The sequence below is a fragment of the Coenobita brevimanus genome, chromosome 43 (genome assembly GCF_032717465.1).
Source record: "Coenobita brevimanus isolate Jiangsu-jjx chromosome 43, ASM3271746v2, whole genome shotgun sequence".
In the NCBI taxonomy this organism is placed as follows: domain Eukaryota; kingdom Metazoa; phylum Arthropoda; class Malacostraca; order Decapoda; family Coenobitidae; genus Coenobita; species Coenobita brevimanus.
In genome coordinates this window covers 26,330,423-26,353,525 of record NC_136996.1, presented here as the reverse complement: position 1 = coordinate 26,353,525, position 23,103 = coordinate 26,330,423, and the positions used below count along the sequence as shown (strand labels likewise).

The 23,103-nt window shown below is 40.7% G+C and overlaps 1 protein-coding gene across 1 annotated transcript in view; it reads right to left on the bottom strand.

Moving 5' to 3' along the window:
• Nucleotides 1–74: 74 nt before the first annotated feature.
• Nucleotides 75–23,103, bottom strand: part of LOC145397820 (BBSome complex member BBS7-like) — a 115,275-nt gene continuing 92,246 nt past the window's right edge. The window contains exons 15-20 of the mRNA XM_080270848.1: nt 13,451–13,588; nt 12,834–13,046; nt 11,011–11,115; nt 5,377–5,478; nt 1,938–2,085; nt 75–326 (exon numbers count right to left, since the gene is read on the bottom strand). Of these exons, the coding sequence (XP_080126974.1) occupies nt 184–326; nt 1,938–2,085; nt 5,377–5,478; nt 11,011–11,115; nt 12,834–13,046; nt 13,451–13,588 (849 nt within the window). The 3' untranslated portion in view covers nt 75–183. The remainder of the gene's footprint in view (nt 327–1,937; nt 2,086–5,376; nt 5,479–11,010; nt 11,116–12,833; nt 13,047–13,450; nt 13,589–23,103) is intronic.

Sequence of the window (23,103 nt, the reverse complement as noted above, 5' to 3'; positions counted from 1 at the left end):
ATATTATGTGTAAAGTTATCTGATTACTTGTTATAAAAAAAAAAAAAAAAAAAAAAAAAAAAAACCTTGGGAACTGAATTTATGAATGGCTATCACTTCAACAGCATTGTTCTAACCACTAGACCATGAAGCAGATCAGTATGATACCACAGTATAATAATATATCACATCATGCATTATAAATCACTGTGCCTGAAAGAAGTTGATAAGATGCTGGATACTGAGTGAGCCATAGTTGTCAAGGATCTCCAATAGGTGAGGGACTTGACTCTTCACATTAACACCTTTGAACTTGAACTTGTCAATGTAGAGGTCTGTAATCATCCCTGCAAAATAAATCTCTGTCAGTAATCTGTTAAACATCCACCACCACCACCATTATCATTATGATCATCATAATAATCACTCTGGCCTTTTTTCCTGCCTAAGGATGGGGTGAGGCAGGATCCAGAAAGAGAAATTATGAAAGTGAGAGACCTATCAACAGGATGTCCACTGAAACATGCCATACAACCATTCAAGTCACCAGAATCCTGACTCCACCAGACAGACCTGGCCATCAGCATATTTTTTTTCTTTACAGCTGCATTTCACATACACCTGCCAAACAAAGGCTTCACTTTACATCACTATAAAGACAAGAATCAACTTCAGGCATTAACAACTTCATTCACATGATGTCTTTCTCACTTTTTCTAGTTACTATCAGAGGATTTATTTTGCTCAGAAGAATCCTTTCAGACTGGAGGAGTTAGATAAAGCCTCTAATGAAACTCCTTTACTGCAAGACTTCTCCCCTGTGTTGAACAGAAGTGTCTGCTTATGGTAAGATATATGGATGAGGGTGGTGTGAGTTGGGAGGGAGGAAAGCCTGATGGAAGAGGACAGGCTGACATGAAGGTGATGAGTTCATGGTCATCTCTTCTGACATCACAGCATATGGCTATGGACAGACAGACATGTCAACACACTGAAAGAATTAAACCTCTGAATCCCGTTATTTTATTATTATTTTTTTTTAACCAACAGGTGAGTTTACTCTGCTTAGAGGTGACTTTCTGACCTGGAGAGATTAGATATAACCTGTATCAACTCCAGTATTACCAGAAGAGAATCAGAGTGACAAATTTAATTATTTTGTGATAATAAGATTGATTTATGAAAGGCATCACTATATTAAAAGGTTAAATGGGCTGGACACACTATTAACATGATACTATGGGGACTTCTTCAAATCTTAACTTACACAGTTGCAGCACTTGAGAATTTTACCAACTCTGGCCATCATCTCACAATTCTATTCAGAAGAAAAGGTCATAAGAAAAGTACACCATCCATCATAAGGTTAATTAATAAAATTAAATATTAATCGGAAAGGCTGACACAACTGGTAAACAAGCATACACAAAAGTATATGTACACAAACATTTCAACAATGGACAATCATGGCCAAATGTTGCTGCTCTCAGTTATCTCAACCATTTTATGAGAGTCACAATTGGAACGATATAATTTCCACTCAAAAAGACAGTCATGAGACTGGCAAATAAATCAGAATGCAAACACACACTGCTAGATGCAAAACTTGTAAACACACATCACCATCACAGTGCCTACCAGGGTTGGTGAAAACAAGTCACCGGTTACCTTTAAACAAATCTTTTTTTCTGATATTGGTCCATAATCTAGTTGGCATCAGTGGCTTAACAGCATATCTTCCTTAGCAATTTACTCTGAATATTACACCTTGGCAATATACTGTATGGTGTTTATTTCATTTTAATGTTGTTAAAGTTGACATCCATAATATAAAAGAAAATACTGAGGTGTAATGGGTAGAATAAATCTAAGGAAGAGGTGTTACGAAACCTCCAGGGCCACTTTAAACAGGAACCATTATATTGGAGCCAGTAAAGAAAGCAGAGTACAGTACTGACCATAAAGGCGCTCAAGGTGGCACGGCTGCTTCCTGTACTGAGCCTGGAGTGAATCAGCAGAGTCCAAAATATGTTGATACTCGGGAGAAAGGAAGCTGGTATCTGCTTCATGGCATCCCAGTTCTCGCAATGCTTCTATCAGTGACACCTGGAATAATAAATGATTTTATTCAGACTGAAATATATGACATGGCTGGTACAGTCAGGGACCTAAGTTTGCTTATATTTCATCTTTCTACTTCTCACTTTCCTCTGCAGGCTAATACAGTCAAATCTCATCATATGATTGTTCGCTATATGATAAACAGATACGATGATAATTCAAAATTTGTAACCTATATTGGAATAATGATAAAAGAACTGGTCAAAACTATGTCAGAACGAAAACTGCGACGGCCTCCTCCAAGAATCTCATGGGGACAGTGATACACGCAAGCTGATGGTCAGCTGATTGAGCCTAGATGGCTGCTCGGTGTTTACATCCCCTGTAACTATCTGCCTTGTACAATATTCCATTTTGTGCATGAAAGCCACTGAAACACCAATGCTATCACCAAGTATCAGTGCAAGTGTGTAACAAATAGTGAAGAGAGTGATATTAAGTGATGTGATAACTTTTTGTGTGTGAAATACTGAAACTTGCGACTTGGAAATCCTGTCTGGCAAGCATGCTACCCCTTGTGGAAAGCATGGCGCTAGTGAAGGTGCCAAGGCTAGCCTAAAAGGGTATAGTTTTCTAGATTTTAGAATTTGCAGTCGAGGGCATCCTCCCTAACCCCACTGAACCGATCTTATGTCAACCTCACTAAAGGTATATGATAAATTGTTATGTGATAGGTTTTTGCTTGACACAGTCCTATTGTATAGTGGGACGTGACTGTATTCACTGGCTGAGAAAGGTTTGGTATGTTTTTCTTCACACTGATGATTAGCTTTGACATGATGCATCAGAAAGGAAACTGACCTACCTGACATAAGTAGAGAGTAGATGCGATGGAATGGTATAACAGTGACCAAAATGATCAAATAACTTGAGAATCAGTAATGCAAAGCTCCAACCAAAAGCAAGGACAGCCCAGTAAAGTTACCAAAACCTTAATGGGGTGTTGTAGGGAAAAATGAGATGTATAACATGAGCTGATAATAATGTGAGGAATGCAAGTGGTTTGGCAAAGCATGGATGGAAGAGAAGAGGGGTACTACCACGTTTCTTCAAACTTGGCAAAGATCTTTAATCAAGTGTAGTCAGACCGGAAGAGTGATCTAAACAATCATCATCACCATCATCCGGACCTCCTTTCCCACCCTAGAGCAGGGTGAGGAGTAGAAATGTCCAGATATCCCAAATTCGCCCAATCCAATGGACCACACTTCCATTCGCTCACCATTCAAGCCCCCATATTCCTGGTTCTATCTGATATGCCAAAAACATTCACCACGTGCTGTAGCTGCACTAAACATATCTGATAGAGTCAATCCGGACGCTGTCATGTTAAAAAGGGGTGCCAAATCCATGATCATGCACTCTTCACAATATTCATCCACCCAGCACAATCCCTTGTCAGTTCCCTAGCCTCACCGACTTCCAAACCTCTCGTCCTCAAACACTCATCCACCATATCTCTCCACCTTCTCTTTGGCCTACTTTGCCTCCTCCTTCTTTCAAATTCACTCAGATATACCTTTTTCATCACTCTATTGTTATCCATTCTCTCAACATTACCATACCATCTCAGTACACTCTCTTCGATTCTGGTGTCCACAGACTTCCTCACCCCACATCTTTTACGAATCACATTATTTCGTATCCTATCCACTCTCTGTACTCCACATGGATTCCTCAGTAGTCCCATCTCCACTGCTCTCACCCTTGACTTTTCATTTTCATGTCAGACCATAGTCTCACATCCATATGTTAAAGTTGGCACTAACATTTCTTCATGTAAGCCTCGTGTAGCTGCAACACGCAAGCTTCTGTTTCTTATCAAGGCCTTCATTGCATCAGCAACTTTCCTTCCTTGTGTCACTCTACTTTTCACTTTTTTTGCACATTTTCTTCTCTTTTCTATCACTGTACCCAAGTATTTGAACTCCCACCAATTCCAGTCTCTCTCCATTCACTGTACCATCACATTGGGAGTCACCTCTCTCAATAATCATCACATTAATCTTCTCTAGATTTACTCTCATGGCACAATGCTCACAGACATCAGCAAGACTCTGCACTAGTCTACCAAGTTTTTGTCCGGTATTTGCAAGTAGTACTGCATCATCAGCATGCAACAAATTTGAGATATGCCATTCATTACCAATGCCATCCCCCTCTCCATTACTCATGTTTTTACTTCTCATCACCCCATCCATATACAGTATATATTTGGCAACCATAGGGACATCACAAAACCTTGTTGCACGTCCACACCGATCGTGAACCATCCACTTAGATACTGAACAATGACAATGAATAATAATTCTACCTCACAACTACAGTAATATGCAATCAAGAGTTAGTATTTGTGTGTAACCCAGCTTAATCAGGCAAAAACAGTCTGACTATATGAGGCAGAGCATGACAAGAAAAAAAGAGAAGTAGCAGTAGGCAGAAGGATGGACATAACTTGGGGAAATATGAATGAGGAACACATGCAGGGAGCAAGAAGGCAAAAGAACCCCCCCTCTCCTCCCCCAAGAATTATGACGCTTCCTTTTGCTAAAAAAAAGCAAAAAAAAACAGTAGCAACAACTAAAAAAAAACTTGTATGTTAGGTATTCTTGAGGGGCAGTGGCGTAAAGAAGAAAGAACTCTTAAGATATCCACTTAATAGTTTTCATAATACTGAATTCATCAATGTCATCATCTTAGCATCTTGGCCCCTGTTTCCAGTAGAATGAATGAATGAAACACAATGAGCTGGTGTGGATATGCAGACAGGATACTGGAAACAATGATAAAGAGTATGTTGCATTAAAGTGAGGCTACTGGTGATGTTTTAAGAGGAAGACTTTAACTTGGCCTAAACTTCCACATCTCCATCTTTAATGCTCAGCTGTAGCAAGATATAAATACTAAAATATGGTGCTAGTGCTGAAAAAGTGCTATGGAAAGGATGCAGTGCCACAATCATCTTTAATTTTGGCACTGAGCTGCAAGAAATATGCTGCAAAATTATAATAATCTCCTTGCTGGTGTGCAATGATATAAAGCACTTTACTATTATCTCACTAACTGTTGGACTTCCTCTTGGCTGAACAAAAGCATCTGCTTAACTTAAATTCCCATTTGTGCCAATAGTGGGGAAAGATTTACTTTAGACAGTTTTTCAAGCTGCTGACTGCTAGGATTTCTCTCAGCAGATCAAAGTCTTCTTCTGTTGGCCTGAATAATATATCAAAGTGTACCAACTGCAGGGAAAGGGTTAAAGGAACTGCGCTTTGTTACCTGCTTGGCCAACATGAGCTGAGCCTCAAGGCGCGGGTGAAGGAGGTGAAGAGCGTGGACCACACTTTCTTCACTTACATCACATGAGATGTCCAGCCGTACCTTAGCAAAATTGTCCAAGTCAGTACAGCAAATTTACTTTTTTAATAAGAGGTCTGATAGTAAAGTATCCAACCATATCTTTTTTCTCATAAACTAGGAGCATGGCGATGCGAATCAGTGGAGTGTGACCTTGAATAACTGTGCACATGCTCAAATATGTTCAGTGCTGCTGTCCAGCCCTGTCGATGCCAAGCAGCGTTTGTTTGAGGACATGTTCTTCTTGCTTGTCATTTTCTCGTTTAGTGCCACTGTGACCAAGTAAATCGAGCAATGTTATTGCAACAAATTTTGTCAAAAACTTGGTGACATGCAATCTGAAACCATCTAGATGATTCCACAGGGTTTTGGCGATGAAGCTATGGCCAAAGAAGGCACAGCAGGTTTGGGGCAAGGCAAAGCTAATGCTGACATTTTTTTTTTTTACTTTTTAACTACCAGGGTGTTGTTCATTATGAGTACATTCTAGATGGCCAAACAATCAATAAAGAGTACTATCTGGGAGTTCTCTGTCGCCTACGGAATGCAGTGCATTGCAAGCAACAAGAGTTGTGAAAAGTGGAGGAATGGCAGATCGACCACAACAATGGTCGTCATTTCACCTCATCCAGAATTTTTTGGCCAAACATAACATCACACAGATACAGCTGGCTCCCTGCTCTTCTGACATGGCTATTTCTTAAACTGAAGATGCAGCTTAATGGACTGAGATCTGAGGACACAAAGGAGATAAGAGACAATTGCAACAAACATCCTTGTTGGCAATTCCAAAAACTGACTTTGAAAAATGTGTCCAGCAATGGAAGGCTCAATGGGCTATGTGTGTTGAGTCTAAAGAGGATTACTTTGGGGGGAGATTAAAGTCTGAATTCAGTAAATAAGCTTCTTTTTTTTTTTTTAACCGGTTAAAGGTCGGATACTTTTCTATCAGACTTAGTATTACTATATTACATTCACCAATCCATCCAACTATCATTTACTCATCTACCATGCAGTCCTGTACTGTCCTACCTGCAGTGCAGGGGTCTAGGGATGGGAAACTTTGGCAAAACTAGTAAGCTAGGAAATAAATACAATCAGAGGATTAGATGGCAGACAGACGAACCACTGAATTATTGAAAAATATTTCTTTTCATCATATAACCAATGCTGAGTTTTTCATATGATCCTATATGTACTGTATATTCATCATTCATTCATTCATCATCTAATCCTACGTTGCCCCATAAGTAGCATAGAAGCCCGGGGCTAGGCAAGTTGGTCTTGACATTTAAGATAAGAGTGACCAGCCTCACTAATCCCTGAGTGGAATTATGTGAGCAATAAACCCCAACCACTCCTTGGATATAAACCTATACCGGCTCAATCCGACTGGAGCACCGTAATTACCCATTAAACCACAAGCGCCAAAATATAACAGTATGGTTACCACCCAGCGTAGTAAATGGTTTCCTGGTGTACAGGAAACCATTTGGCTTGTCACTCAGTGTAGTCACCCACAGGCAGAAGGAAGAGGAAAGAATGAAGGAAAGAAAGACAGTAGAGGGGGTGTAAAGTCACCCGTAGGCGGAAGGACGAGGAAAGAATGAAGGAAAGAAAGACACAAGAGAATGGAAGTAAAGAAGGATGGAGGAGAGGAAAGGGAAGACACCCAAGATATATACAGTACATATATATATATATATATGTACACATAAATGTGTGTGTGTACAGTAAAACCTCGATATAACAGACTTCAATATAGAGGAATTCGCTTTTACTGGACTCGCGGAGCCGACTGGACTTAGTTCTTATGTATTGTATCAGGAAAAGTCCAATAAAGCCAGAAGTCAGCCTCTTGCCTCTTCGAATAAACGAATGAATAAACAAATGGAGGAGATACCATAACATCGATCCCTCCTCTCTCTCTCTCTCTCTCTCCTCCTCCTCCTCCTCCATTGCTTCCCTTCCTCTCCGTCTCTCTCCAGTGAGAGAGAGAGAGAGAGAGGGTGAATTTGGAACTGAAAATGAAAATATTTGTGAAAATGAGTGTAAAGGTGAGGGTGAAAGAAAGCATGGGAGTGAATATGAAAGTAAATGTGAATGTCAAAGTCAACAGAGAGAGAGAGAGAGAGAGAGAGAGAAAGAAAGAGAGAATAAACGCATAAATGCAGGAATGATAAATGACATCCCCTTCGCATTAACAAATGAGGGAGATAGGCCTAACCTTGGTCTTTCCTCTCTCTCTCCTTCTATATTCCCTCCCTCCCTCTCTCTCCAGGGCAGAGAGAGGTGAAAGTGAATGTGAAAGCAAAGGTGAAAGTGAAGGTGAAAGTGAAGGTGAAAGTAAAAATGAATGTGAATGCGAAGGTGAAAGTGGAAGTGAAGGTGAAGTCAAAAGTGAAAGTAAAGGTGAAAGTGATGGTGAAGGAAGTGAGGGTGAAAATGAAAGTGAAGGTGAAGGTGAAAGTAAAGGTGAAGGCAGAAGTGAAGGTGAAAGTGAAGATCAATGTGAAACTGAAGGTGAACATGAAGATGAAAGTGAAAGTGAAGGAAAAATTGAAGGTGAAAAGTGAAGTTGAAAAGGGAATGTGAAAGTACGAGATGGGAGAGCAAAAGTAAAGGTGAGTGAAAGTAATAGCAAAGGTAAATGTGAAAGTGAGAAAGTAAAGTTGCAAGTGAAGGTGAAACTGAAATTCAAAATGAGTAATAGTGACAACGAGTGTGAAGGTGAGAGTGAATATGAAAGTGAAAGTGAGCATGGAAGTGAAGGTGAATGTGAATGTCAAAATGAACTGAAAGCAAAGTTAAAAATTAATGGGAAGGTGAAAATGAAGGTGACGATGAAGACAAAAATATGTGAAGTAAAATGGATGTGCCCAGTGCAGGGGTAGAGAGAGAGAGAGAGAGAGAGAGAGAGAGAGAGAGAGAGAGAGAGAGAGAGAGAGAGAGAATAAATGCATGAATGACAAGCACACCTCTTTGCATAAACAAAAGGAGGAAGTCCAGGGGGGGAGTCCAGATGTTGCTTTTATCGGACTTTCATTTTTTTTTGAACTGGCTTGGGCCCCAATTAGTCCGTTGCAGTGAGGCTTTACTGTACACATACATACATATATATATATATATATATATACACTGTGTATATATATATATATATATATATATATATATATATATATATATATATATATATATATATATATATATATATATATATATATATATATATATATATATATATATATCCATTTCTCATCCATCATCCAATCCAGCACTGCCCCATGAGGAAGGTAGGATCCCAGGGCTAGGCAAGTTGGTCCTGGCATTTAAGATGAGAGAGACCAGCCTCACTCATCCCTTAATGGCATTACGTGAGCAATAAACCCTAACTACCCCTTGGATATAAACCTACACAGGCACTTTCCGATTGGAGCACCTTAATTACCCACTAACCATCAGATGCCATAATTTGGTTATATGGTTACCACCCAGTGTAGTAAATGGTTTCCTGTACACCAGGAAACCATTTGGCTTGTCATTCAGTGTAGAGTTACCCACAGGCAGAAGGAAGAGGAAAGAATGAAGGAAAGATATATGCTGTACATACACACACATATATACACACACACACACACACACATATATATATATATATATATATATATATATACACCTTGGTCCCAATTAACACACCCATATGGTGGATGTGTGAGCGTGTGCAATTTGATATCGCACTAATAGAAACACATAACTTATGGGGAAAAATTCATTTGATGGATGAGTGACTCCAATTTTAGGGAGTTAAACTTTTAAACACCGATAATTACCCCAGTACTAAGTAACTGTATACGAACATACACGCAAACATGTACACATACCCTCGATGAGCTGATCTAAACAGGTTTGCTATCCCCCCCCCCCTTCTCGATGAGCTGGTCCAAACTAGTTTGCTCTCCCCCCTCTCATAAATAATAAGTAATACGCACCCAAATTGCACTAAAATCATAGCAGAGTGGCTGAAAGTGTTATTTTATATTATACTGTGATAAATTATACAAGTGATTTAGTGACTTTTGCTATAATCAAAGTCATTACTAAGCACATTAGCAAGCGAACATTTTTGCAGTTGCAAACTGTGCTTCTATGGTATGAAATGACTCATGACATTATATCAATAAGTTTTATAAAAGTAAGTGGTAATAAAAGTCATTCAATGAAGTTTTATAAAGTCTGTAATGATTTTCCTCTTATTGCTACTGTTTTGCTAAAATCTAGTGTAAACATTGTGGAATATCATAAAACCATACTAGACTGGCTAGAATTTTTTATTTATTTATTATTATTGTAATTATTGTGATGTTGTAATGTGGCAGTAACCCTAGTTTGTAAGGAAAAAATCTTGTGGTTTGGTGGAAATTTCCGCCTCACTGCCTGGGCTCTTTCCTGCGTCAGACGATCAAAACACACTTTGTATTCTCTCAAATCGTTCTCTGGGCTTGGAATACATACGGACATGCAGTTTGTTGCAAATGATAGTAGAAAGATTGAAGTTTGGCTGACAAAAATATTAGCTCTTAAGATCAAGGATAAGTGGGATAAAACATGAGTTGAAAACACACTATTTTTTTTCACATTTCTCCACACTGAGCACATTCAGTTGGTTGTCGTTAAGGCCGCTGCAATCAAAGGGTTAAGGCATCTGCAGCAGCCAAGATTCGGCTGACTTGCATTATGGAGAGCTCTCCTGGTGTTTCTGGTGTTGCTGACATCGGTGTAACCTCCTCTTGTCTCACCTCCTGTCATGCAACCTTGATAGATGCTGCAGTAATCACATCTGCTGTATTGGCTTCACCAGCAATGTTGATCTGAGACATGGATATAGAGACAGCTTGCACTACTGTATTTGGGAATCGCATTATTTGATCATGCACTAATTGGGACCTAGGTGTGTGTGTGTGTGTGTGTGTGTGTGTGTGTGTGTGTGTGTGTGTGTGTGTGTGTGTGTGTGTATACTGTATATATACTGTATACATATATACTGTATATATATATATAGCCTTTATCATTCTTTTTCTGTGCCTGCCCTCCTCTCTTCCTAATTCTCCAATCTTTCCTGTCACTACTTATTGCTTTTCTTTCCGTTACAGGTGGCTTTACATTGAGTGACAAGCCAAATGGTTTCCTGTAAGCCAAGAAACCATTTACAACACTAGGTGGTAACCATATAACCAAACCATACGTGCTCCCTACGTGTCAAGTCGGTTGGTGGAGGGTTAGTGCCCCTACCTGTAAAACAAATAACTCAAATGGCCACCCCGTAAGGGATTATGGCGTCTGGCAATAGATAGATAGATAGACATACTATTGTACAATACATACTTTGGGAAGAGCCTCTAGTAGTGGAGGGGTTGTAAGTTATAGCTAACCCCTTCTATACCTATTAGATTCCCCTAAGCTGAATAAAATTGTCTGGAATAGCGTGCATAAAATATCTCTCCACTGTGAATGAGGTAAAGTTCCTTGCATTACAATAAAACCCCAGCCATTACATACCTTCTTTCTTGTGGCCTCTTTGGTGAGCACATCCTTCAGAATGGAGATGGTGGAGATGTTGTCTGATTTGAACACAGCTTCACCAGCGCTGTATACACAGTGCAGCTGAAGAAATACATGCATGCTCTCGTGATTTAACAAAACTTACAAAAGTAATATTATCTCAATTAAAATTTTCCACTAGTTCATTAGGGTTGGTAAAATTCCATTCATTCATTCATCCATCCATCATCTATCACTGACTGTCCCATCAGGAACATGGGGCCCGAAGCTAGCCTACTCAGCCCAGAAATTTGAGGTCAGTGACAAGCAACTTGCTCCTGAACAGCATTACGTGACCTATAAACCTCAACAATCCCTCTGACTCAAAAACAGGAAAAGGAAAACCAAAAGCATGGATGCTAACTACAGTGTGTCAGGAGTAAATGTGCCTTAAATTTAATCATTCCTAAATTAATGAATCCATACAACTAGCTACATTGTGTAGATCAGATATTCATTCTTAGATCTTTAGTGGAAAAGTTTCTAGAGAAGGGAAAGAAGTTGTATGCGGCTTTCATGGATTTGGAGAAAGCATATGACAGGGTGGATAGACAAGGATTGTGGAAAGTGTTAAGAATATATGGAGTAGATGGGAAGTTGTTGAATGCTGTGAAGAGTATGTACGATGGTGCGAAGGCTGCAGTGCGTGTGGATGGTGAACTAAGTGAATTTTTCTCTCTGAAAGTTGGGTTGAAACAGGGATGTGTCATGTTTCCATGGTTGTTCAATCTGTACATGGATGGGGTAATAAAAGAGGTACAAGGTAGGGTAGTGGATGTTGGAGTGGCCCTGGTGAGAGAGGATAGTGTTTGGAAACTCCCTGTACTGTTGTTTGCAGATGATACTGTGTTGTTGAGTGAAGACGAAGGGGAGCTGCAAGGCTTGGTGGATGAGTTTGAGAGAGTGTATAAGAAACGGAATCTAAAGGTGAATGTAGGGAAGAGTAAATTGATGGTCTTTGAAAGAGGTGAAGTTAGTGAATGTACAGCGAGGTTGGATGGTGAGGAATTGGAAAATGTGAGTACGTTTAAGTACTTGGGTAGTGTGATGAGTAAGGATGGAGGTTTGGAGGGTGAAGTGCTTGAAAGGGTACAGCAGGGAAGAAAGGCTGCTGGTTCTTTGAAAGCAGTGATAAGAAACGGAAGTGAGCATGGAAGTGAAAAAGTTACTACATGACAGTATTGTGATACCAACTCTAACGTACGGAAGTGAAGCTTGGACATTGTTGGAAGGACACAAGTCAAGAGTGAGAGCAGTGGAAATGAGTTATTTAAGAGGAGCCTGTGGAGCCACGTGGAGAGACAGGCTGACGAATGAGGATATAAAGGAGCGTTGTGGTGTGGATGTGGATGTGATAGGAAGCGTTATGAGGAACACACTGAGGTGGTTTGGCCATATGGAGAGGATGGAGGATGAAAGACTGATGAAGAGAGTGTATGTGAGTGAGGTGGAGGGGGGAAGAGGGAGGGGGAGGCCGAGAATGAGATGGAGGGATGGGGTGGAGAGGTATATGAGGGAGGGGGGTGTGAGTTAGGAGCAGGGCAGTGGAATGGCGGGGGACAGGGTGACTTGGAGGCGATTTGTTTGTGGCCACCCCAAACGGGATTGAGGCGTCTGGCAATAGATAGATAGACAGACAGATTTAACTTTGGTGACACCTGTCCACAACAACCAACGACTAAGATGATTCAGCATATCCAGCAGTAAAACACCGGTATAACAGTATCTTGCATTACATGAATGTAACACATGGTTGGTAATCAAATTTCAACTGCCCTCACCTGGGTGTCTAAAAATGTAGAAAGGAAGGTGAACTCAGCTTGTTCAGAAGCTGGAGTTCGTTCAGGCAGCTCAGGGAGACAGAACACAACCCAAGCATGTATCTCTGGCAAAGTGAATTGCCCTTTCAGGATGAGAGTGTTGTAGGGGCGCGTCTGATCAAAGGAGTGGACGCGCGAGTGTAGTGACAAAGGCTTGATTCGGTACTGCCGCACCTGTAAGTGTGACACAATGCAAAGGCATATTACCAATACAATACAATTTAGAATATAAGAATATTACTCATGTAATACAGTGTGACTTCTTCTAGCACCTTGTTTGAGATCTGCATTTTTAAAAGTACAGTAACTATTGTACTGTATGTCCATGGCACTGAGATCAATGAAAAGATCGGTAAAAAATATGGAGGTAAAAAAATTATCCTCATAGTGCCACAAGGTGAGAAATGTGTCCAGTATTTTGAATGAAACAAAAAAACAGACTCCAAAAGGATTGTACAGTATTAGTTTGTCACACAGCCCTTCTAAAAAGCATGTATACACTAAAATAAAGTTATAGATGCTTTGAAAAACATAATTATTCAGTACTGTATTACATACCTGAACTTGAGAGAACATACCTGGCAGCACTTTGGCTGAAGCCGTGGTGTGATGTAGGCTTGTAGGGTACCATACTGACCCTCTATGGTACGGATTCTCACCTCCAGTCGTGTGGTATTAGCCTGACACCGGTATGTTGCTAATAAGAAGTTACCACTCTATTATCATTGGGAAAGATGAAATATTAATCATTACTGTATCTTGATGTCACAGTGCTGTGAACTGTTCAAATGAAAGAATAATACCCACAAACAGAAATACTGTTTATCAGGTAAATAAAACTACTCTGGCCAAAAGTGTTCAAGACAGGCTGAAACTTTTTTACATAATCTTCCAATAACCACCATTTCCAACTCTCAGTATAATTCTTATGTGACCAATATAACTGCTGTATTCAATAAGACATCAATTTCACCCCTGATTAGTCACTACACAATACTGTATAGTAAAACCTCGATATAAAGGACTTCAATATACCGAAATTCGCTTTTATCGGAGTCGAGGAGCTGACTAAACTAAATTTTTATATATCAGGAAAAGTTCAAGGGTGCCAAGTGATGAGTGAAATAGACAAACATCGTGAACATCTTTAGTTTGAAAGATTGTAAATAATAAGGCGTATAAAGTGTACAGTAAAGTATTTGAAAAGTGTTTAAAATTAAGTTGTAACAATAAAGTATTTTATAAGTTTTTTTTTTTTTCTTTTTTATGCAAGGAAGAAGGAACCAAAGGCCATGAGCCCGCAGTAACAGTTCCCTCCAAGAGAAAAACAAAATACAATATAGAGCCAAATTCAAGATCTGATCATTTTGAGATGCCTGGACACACTGCGTTTGAAAGACTGGAGATCACAGGCAGCAGGAAACACAGACAGAGGGAGACAGTTCCAGAGTTGACCCGTTGCATAAATGAAAGACTGGGAGTAACGGTCAATTCTTGCACTAGAGAGTTGGACAGAAAAAGGATGAGAGTCTGCTGCCAGACGGGTGCCATGCGCCCGTCGTAGAGGTGGAGGAATGCAAGCAGACAGTTCAGAGGAGCAGTGACCATTAAAGTAGCGATAGAAAAGAGATAAAGATGCAACAGTGCGGCGAAGAGACAGAGGTTGAAGGGAGTCAGTAAGAGGAGGAGAGTTAATGAGACGAAAAGCCTTTGACTCCACCCTATTGAGAAGAGCTGTATGAGGGGAGCCTCCCCACACATGAGAGTTGTACTCCACACAGGGGCAGATAAAACCCCTGTATAGAGTCAACAATTGCGCAGGGGTAAAGAAAGAGCGGAGTCGGCTTAGCACACCCAATCTCTTGGAAGCAGATTTTACAAGAGATGTAATATGATCTTTCCATAATAAGTCCCGAGTAAATGAAACCCCAAGCATGTTCAAGGATGATGTAGGATTAAGCTGAATATTATTAAACATTAGTGGGTATACCTGTGGAAGACTTTGTCGGGTTGAAAGGTGTAAGAACTGAGTCTTAGATGCATTAAAGACAACCATATTATTTTTACCCCAGTCAGAGATACGAGCCAAGTCAGACATTAGGTGTGCCATAGCCTCATCCCTTGTTTGTTGAAGTAACTGTTGAGATGGGCGTTGCGGGAACCGAATGGAAAGGTGAAGGGTGGAGTCATCAGCATATGAGTGGATAGGGTTAGATGTACAGCTTAGAAGATCATTGATGAATAAAAGGAAGAGAGTTGGTGATAGGACAGAGCCCTGAGGAACACCACTGTTGATAGATCTAGGAGAAGAACGATGGCCGTCTATAACAGCGGCTATAGAACGACCAGAAAGGAAGCTAGCGATGAAGGCACAGATAGAAGGATAGAAACCGTAGGAGGGCAGTTTGGAAATTAAAGATTTATGCCAGACTCGATCGAAAGCCTTTGAGATGTCAAGTGCAATGGCAAAGCTTTCGCCAAAGTCCCGAAAGGAGGATGACCAGGAGTCTGAAAGGTAGGTGAGAAGATCGCCAGTGGAGCGTCCCTGACGGAACCCATACTGACGATCGGAAAGAAGGTTGTGATAGGAAAGATGCCTTAAAATTTTTCTATTAAGAATTGACTCGAAAACTTTTGAAATACAGGACGTTAAAGCAATTGGACGATAGTTGGAGGGTTGGGAGTGGTCACCCTTCTTTGGGACTGGCTGAATGAGAGCAAACTTCCAGCAAGAAGGAAAGGTACAAGTTGACAGACAAAGACGAAAGAGTTTGCCTAGGCAGGGTGCAAGCACAGAAGCACAGCTCCCGAGAACAACAGGAGGGACCCCATCAGGCCCATATGCCTTGTTAGTACTGAGGCCAGTGATGGCAGAAAATACATCAACTGAAGAAATTTTAATGTCAGCCATGAGGAAGTCAGAGGGGGGAAGTGATGGAGGAACAGCACCGGAATCGTCCAAGGTAGAACTGGAGGAGAAAGTCTGTGCAAAGAGATCTGCTTTATCAGTAGAAGAAACAGCCACAGAACCATCAGAGTAGAAAAGAGGAGGGAAGGATGATGAGGTAAAGTTGTTAGAAAGATTTTTGGCAAGATGCCAGAAGGAGCGGGAAGAATTCGAGTTGGAGAGTTGAGAGCATTTAGTATGGATGAAATTATTTTTAGTAGAGCGAAGAACAGACTTAGCACGATTCCGGGCAGAAACGTAAAGATGATGTGATTCAGGGGTGGGTTGGCTCCGGTACCTTTTGTAGGCCCTCTTCTTGTTGCGGACAGCATTAGAACAAGCGTGATTAAACCAAGGCTCTCTTGCATTAGTCAAAGGATATGAGAAAGGAATGTATGCTTCCATGCCCGAGAGAATAACCTCCGTAATGCGCAAGGCACACTCAGATGGCTCACGGCCATGGAAGCAATAATCATTCCAGGGAAAATCAAAGAAGCACTGCCTGAGGGCCTCCCAGTCTGCGGCTCCAAAATGCCACAGACGACGTTTCTCTGGAGGGTCCACAGGCCGTACCGGAGTGATAGGACAGGTTAAGGTAATAAGGTTGTGATCGGAGGAGCCCAACGGAGAGAAAAGATTAACAGAGTAAGCAGAAGGATTAGTTGTGAGGAAGAGGTCAAGTATGTTGGAGCTCTCTCCAAGGCAGTCAGGGATACGGGTAGGGTGCTGTACAAGCTGCTCTAGGTCATTAAGGATAGAAAAGATGTAGGCTTGTTCACCAGGTGGATCCGTGAAAGGAGAGGAGAGCCAAAGGTGGTGGTGAACATTGAAATCTCCAAGAATGGAGATTTCAGAGAAAGGAGAAATGGATAGAATGTGTTCCATCGTAGAAGTAAGATAGTCGAAGAATTTTTGATAGTCAGTAGAATTAGGGGATAAGTAAACAGCACAGATATATTTAGTCAGAGAATGACAGGAAAGCCGAAGCCAGAGTGTGGATAATTCAGAAGAATCAAGTTCAGGAACATGAGAGCAAGATAAGTCATTGCGTATATATACACAACAGCCACCTTTGGCTTTGAAATGAGTATAGAGAAAGTAGGAGGATACAGAAAAGGGTTTGCCATCAGTTGCCTCAGACAGCTGAGTCTCCGTTAGAAAAAGAAGGTGAGGTTTAGAGGAGGAGAGGTGGTGCTCAACAGAGCGAAAGTTAGAGGAAAGGCTTCTGCTCTCCCTAGGTTAGAAACGAGTGCGTCCAAATGCAGATGTGTGGTGGTGTACACAGGTCTCCCAGTCCTTCCTCCATCCCTTCTCTTCCCCCCCATCCCTTCTCCATCCCAGCTATGGGGACTTCTGCCCGGGCACAAAGAAAAACAATTTCATGGCCAAATTTGTCCACGGAAATTGGTTGTCTATCTATCTATCTATTGCCAGACGCCATAATTGGTTGTATTGGTATAAATTGTATACCATCATCTTTGGTGGTATGTATACTGTAAGATTAGCTAATAAACACACAAAACTGATGAATATAAGTAAAGAAATGCAGTCAGAATAAACTTGTTCAAGTGTAAAAATAGCATCAAATAACTCCCCATCATCCTAACCCAAAATTTTGCCCAAACCGTGCAAGAGCAAAGCATACATTCATCATTCATTCATTGCCAGATGCCATGTATCCCAAACGGGGTGGCCAAGGGCTTAGAGTTAATTGTTTTACAGGGAGGGGCACTAATCCTCCACCAACCCCACTTGACATGTAGGGAGAACGTTTTAGATGCAAAATTTCATGAGATTTCTTGAGGTGTTTTCGGAATTTCTCAATACGACCAATAGTTATGAGAAAATCGCCAAAAACAAAAAAAAATGTCAAGAATGGCTGGGGATGGAGGAGGAACGGGGCGAGAAGAGGATGGAGAGGATGTGTGTATTTAGTTAGTTGTGATTTACAGGAGAGGAGCTATGCTCATACTGTCCCGTCTCCATAACTATTAACATCCACCTTGGTTGTGAAATCATGAATATCCCTGACATTTATTTCCTCTTTATCCAGATTATTCCATGCTTCAATAGTTCTGTAAGGGAAGCTGTATTTTTTTATGTCTCTCTTGCATGTGGTCCTTTTCAACTTTTTTCCACGACCCCTCGTTACTTTTTCATCCCACATAAAAAGGTCCTCCCCATCAAGCTTTTCCATTCCCTTGGATATTCCGTACACATTAATCAGATCTTCCCTTCTTTTTTCTAGGGTTGGGAGATTTAGTCTCAACAGTCTTTCCTCGTACGGTAATTCTCTCAAGCCAGGTACCATCTTCACTGGTGCTCTTTGTATTCTTTCAATCCTTGTTATATCCTTCTTTTTACGTGGTGCTGCATATTCCAGCATCAGATGAATCACTGATACGGTCAACTTTTTCATCATCTCTTCGTCCTAATAAGTAAATGCAACTCTTATGTTTCTCAAAAGGTTATATGTATCGTTAGTGATCTTGATTATGTGATTTTCAGGCAGAAAGTTGTCTGAAAACAGTACCCCTAGGTCTCTGTCTTCTTTAGTTTTACTAATCCATTCATTCCCCATTCTGTATTTTCCTGTTTGTCTCTTTGTACTCTTTCCGAATTCCATTACTTTACACTTCTTCACATTAAACCGCACTTCCCACCTTTGACTCCAAGGTCCATTTTGCAGCTATTTACAGTCTTCCTCTTTTTTCATTTTCCTTAATAGCTTAGCTTCATCTGCAAATAGTCTTACAGTATATAACTGTCTATTCCTTCCACCATATCATTTACATTAACCAGGAACATGACTGGTGCCAAAACTGGCCCTTAAGGTACACCACTAATTACTTTACACCACTTTGATTGCTGGTCCCTTACGACTGTTCTCATCTCTCTATCCTCCAAAAAATATTTCATCCAGTTAAGTAAAGCTCCTTTTGGACCTCCTTCGTATTCAAGTTTCCACAACAATCTCATGTGTGGTACCTTGTCAAATGCTTTCTTTAGGTCCAAAAAGACACAATCTATCCATCTGCCCCTCTCTTGCATATTGTCTATCACTCTTGAATAAAAGCTTAGTAGGTTTGTAGTTCATGACCTTCCTTTTCTGAACCCAAACTGACGATCTGTTATTGTAATAGTTCCTTCCAGGTGTTTGATCCATCAGTCTTTCACCATGATCTCACAAATTTTTGCAACAATGCTGGTTAGTGATACCAGCCTATAATTCAGTGGCTCTTCCTTGTTTCCTCCCTTGTATATGGGGACCACATTTGCTCTTTTCCAGTCCTGAGGGACATCACTTTGTTAGTGAGCTCATAATGATGTCATGTATCCTTCCTGCTAGTTCCTTTCTACACTCTTTTACTATTCAGACACTCCATCTGGTCCTGGTGCTTTCCTAAAATCTTGTTTTTCGATTAATTTCATTAATTTCATTATTATGAATGGATGAGAAATAGGGGCGTGGAAGAAGTTGAGAGGCGGAAGAGAGAGTTATATGTGGAAAGGAAGAGAGAGGTGAAAAGATTAGTAAGAGAGAGTAAGAAGAGAGTGGATGAGGAATTTGGAAGGAATTTGAGTGTAAAGTGGAGGGACTGTAAGAAAATGTTCTGGAGAGAAGTGAAAAGAGTAAGACAGGGTGGAAGTGAAGTTAGCAGGGGAGTGAAAGATAAAAATGGTAGATTACTAGTGGAGAAGGGAGAAAAAGTGAGCAGATGGAGAGAACACTTTAAGGAATTGTTGAACATGGAGGATGGAAGTAATGCGAGTATAAGTGTCTGGGGAATGGCTGGGAGAAGGAGGGAGGTGAGAAGACAGGAAGAAATCAGTAGGATGGAAGTTGTGGAAGCAATGAAGAAAGTTAAATCGGGTAAAGCCCCAGGAATTGATGGAGTGTGTGGTGAAATGCTGAAGCATGGGGGAGAGATAGTAGTAGAATGGATGTGGAAGATGTGCAGATTGGCCTGGGAGGAAGGTAGAGTCCCGGAGGATTGGAAGTCAGGTATAATTATTCCCTTGTACAAAGGAAAAGGGGAAAAAGAAGTGTGTGGTAATCATAGGGGCATTTGTCTTCTTAGTATAATAGGAAAAGTGTATGGTAGGTTACTTATAGACAGAGTTAGAGAAAGAACAGAGAAATTAGTTGGAGAAGAACAGGGAGGCTTTAGGAAGGGAAGAGGTTGTGTAGATCAGATATTCATTCTTAGATCTTTAGTGGAAAAGTTTCTAGAGAAGGGAAAGAAGTTGTATGCGGCTTTCATGGATTTGGAGAAAGCATATGACAGGGTGGATAGACAAGGATTGTGGAAAGTGTTAAGAATATATGGAGTAGATGGGAAGTTGTTGAATGCTGTGAAGAGTATGTACGATGGTGCGAAGGCTGCAGTGCGTGTGGATGGTGAACTAAGTGAATTTTTCTCTGTGAAAGTTGGTTTGAAACAGGGTTGTGTCATGTCTCCATGGTTGTTCAATCTGTACATGGATGGGGTAATAAAAGAGGTACAAGGTAGGGTAGTGGATGTTGGAGTGGCCCTGGTGAGAGAGGATAGTGTTTGGAAACTCCCTGTACTGTTGTTTGCAGATGATACTGTGTTGTTGAGTGAAGACGAAGGGGAGCTGCAAGGCTTGGTGGATGAGTTTGAGAGAGTGTGTAAGAAACGGAACCTAAAGGTGAATGTAGGGAAGAGTAAATTGATGGTCTTTGAGAGAGGTGAAGTCAGTGAATGTACAGCGAGGTTGGATGGTGAGGAATTGGAAAATGTGAGTACGTTTAAGTATTTGGGTAGTGTGATGAGTAAGGATGGAGGTTTGGAGGGTGAAGTGCTTGAAAGGGTACAGCAGGGAAGAAAGGTTGCTGGTTCCTTAAAAGCAGTGATAAGAAACAGGGAAGTGAGCATGGAAGTAAAAAAGTTACTACATGACAGTATTGTGATACCAACTCTAACGTACGGAAGTGAAGCTTGGACATTGTTGGAAGGACACAAGTCAAGAGTGAGAGCAGTGGAAATGAGTTATTTAAGAGGAGCCTGTGGAGTCACGTGGAGAGACAGGCTGACGAATGAGGATATAAAGGAGCGTTGTGGTGTGGATGTGGATGTGATAGGAAGCGTTGTGAGGAACACACTGAGGTGGTTTGGCCACGTGGAGAGGATGGAGGGTGAAAGATTGATGAAGAGAGTGTATGTGAGTGAGGTGGAGGGTGGAAGAGGGAGGGGGAGACCGAGGATGAGATGGAGGGATGGGGTGGAGAGGTATATGAGAGAGGGGGGAGTGAGTTGGGAGCAGGGCAGTGAAATGGCGGGGGACAGGGCGACTTGGAGGCGATTTGTTTGTGGCCACCCCAAACAGGATTGAGGCGTCTGGCAATAGATAGATAGATAGATTTCTTGTATATCTACTTGTATTTTATCCAGCACTACGTCCGTAGGTCTATTGTTATTTTTACTAAATTCACTCTCTCTTGAGGGAAGGCATGGACAGGTGGCACAATGGACGCAATTTTGTCTGAGCATTTGCCATAAAAGTATCTGTACAATAATGCAAGGGTGGCAACATTCCTTCTTACTCGTTGGGGAGGTAGTTTATTTATAATAGCAGGGTTATTAATAAATCCAACAGCTTTGTTCTGAATTTTGTCTAGTTGTATTAGTGCAACCTCTCCACATCCATTTCACAAGGGTGGGCAATATTTCAGCTGGGGGTGCACAAGACTCATATATTATAGCCAACTGCTTGTCAGTAAAGAAGTTACGGACTCTGTACAATAATCCAAATTTCTTTGAGGCAGTTTTAGCAAGTGATCTGACATAAGAGGTCCAACTGAGGGCACTGTTACATGAAACACAGAGAATTTCAACACTTTTGGAGATGGGAATATTAGTAGCATTGAAGATAATATACGAATCTGGCAATATCTGTCTATTAGTAAATTGTATATACTTCGTTTTACTTGCATTAAATGAGACAATGTTATTTTGTCCTAATTCACTGATCTTAGACAAGTCTTGATTTATGGAGATGGCTGCACTGAGTTGAGAGTTAGAGATACTAAACTTTGTAAATGGGTGTTTTAGTGTGAATGGACTGTGAAGCGTTGAGTCATCTGCATATGAATGGATGGGATTGTGGGTGACAAATAAGAGATCATTAATATGAACTAGGAGTAGGGTTGGTGTAAGAACTGATCCTTGTGGCACGCCAGCATTGACTAAGTGGAAATTGGCATATACATCATCTACTTTTACTCTTATTTTTCTGTCACTGAGATATGAGGAAAGTAGAGGAACAAAAGATGTTAGTCCATAGCAAGGGAGTTTGGACAGCAGAGAATGGTGCTACACTCTGTCAAAAGCTTTAGAAACATCAAGGGTTACTGCATGAGCTTCTCCATGTCGGTCAATTGACTGATGGATGGTATGAGTCAGGAGACTGAGTATGTCAATGGTGGATCTTTCGTGGTGAAAACCTTATTGTCTATCACTTTGATGGATTCAAGGTGTTTAGCCACATGCCTATTAATTACAATTTCAAATTCTTTACCAAAAGAAGATGTGATAGCTACTGGTCTGTAATCAGTGGGCTCAGAGGAACTTCCATTCTTTGGAACTGGGTGGATATTGGCTTCTTTCCATGAATTAGGGAATGTATGCGCTGTCTGAATAATTTAGCTAGAACAGAGGCAAGTTCTGGGGAACACTTTTTCAAAACAATTGGAGGAATTCCATCTGGGCCTGGAGCTTTGCTGGTTGGTAAATTGTCTAGAATGGATTTTATGTATCTTGTCTGTATTTTAAGTGGAACAATTCTGGGAGAGTCAAGTTCAAGTACTGGGACATTCTGGTTGACTTCCTCTACGGTAGAATTTCTGGCAAATGTACTGGCAAAGATATTCACATTACCAAGTGGGTCATTTATAATGTTACCATCTGAAGATTTTAGTGGGGGAATGGGTGATGCCTTGTTAAAGTTATTATTGAAAGAACTGAGAGTTTATCAGAATATTCTAATGTCATTAGGATTGTTAAGTAGTTCTGATGCTTGATTTTGAAGAAAGTTTGATTTAGTGAGATTTATTACAGCTTTTGCATGGTTTCTAGCAATTGTAAATTGAGAGTGATTCAGGTATTTTTTAAGTACTGTACAGGCATAAGTTTATACTTCCAGTTTATATCTGTGTTAAAATCTCCCATTAATACTGTGAGATTCTTTCATATTTTTCTTCCATTCTGTGGAGTAGGGTTCCTAAGCTCTGAATTGTCTTTTCTGCCAGGTCTTCATATT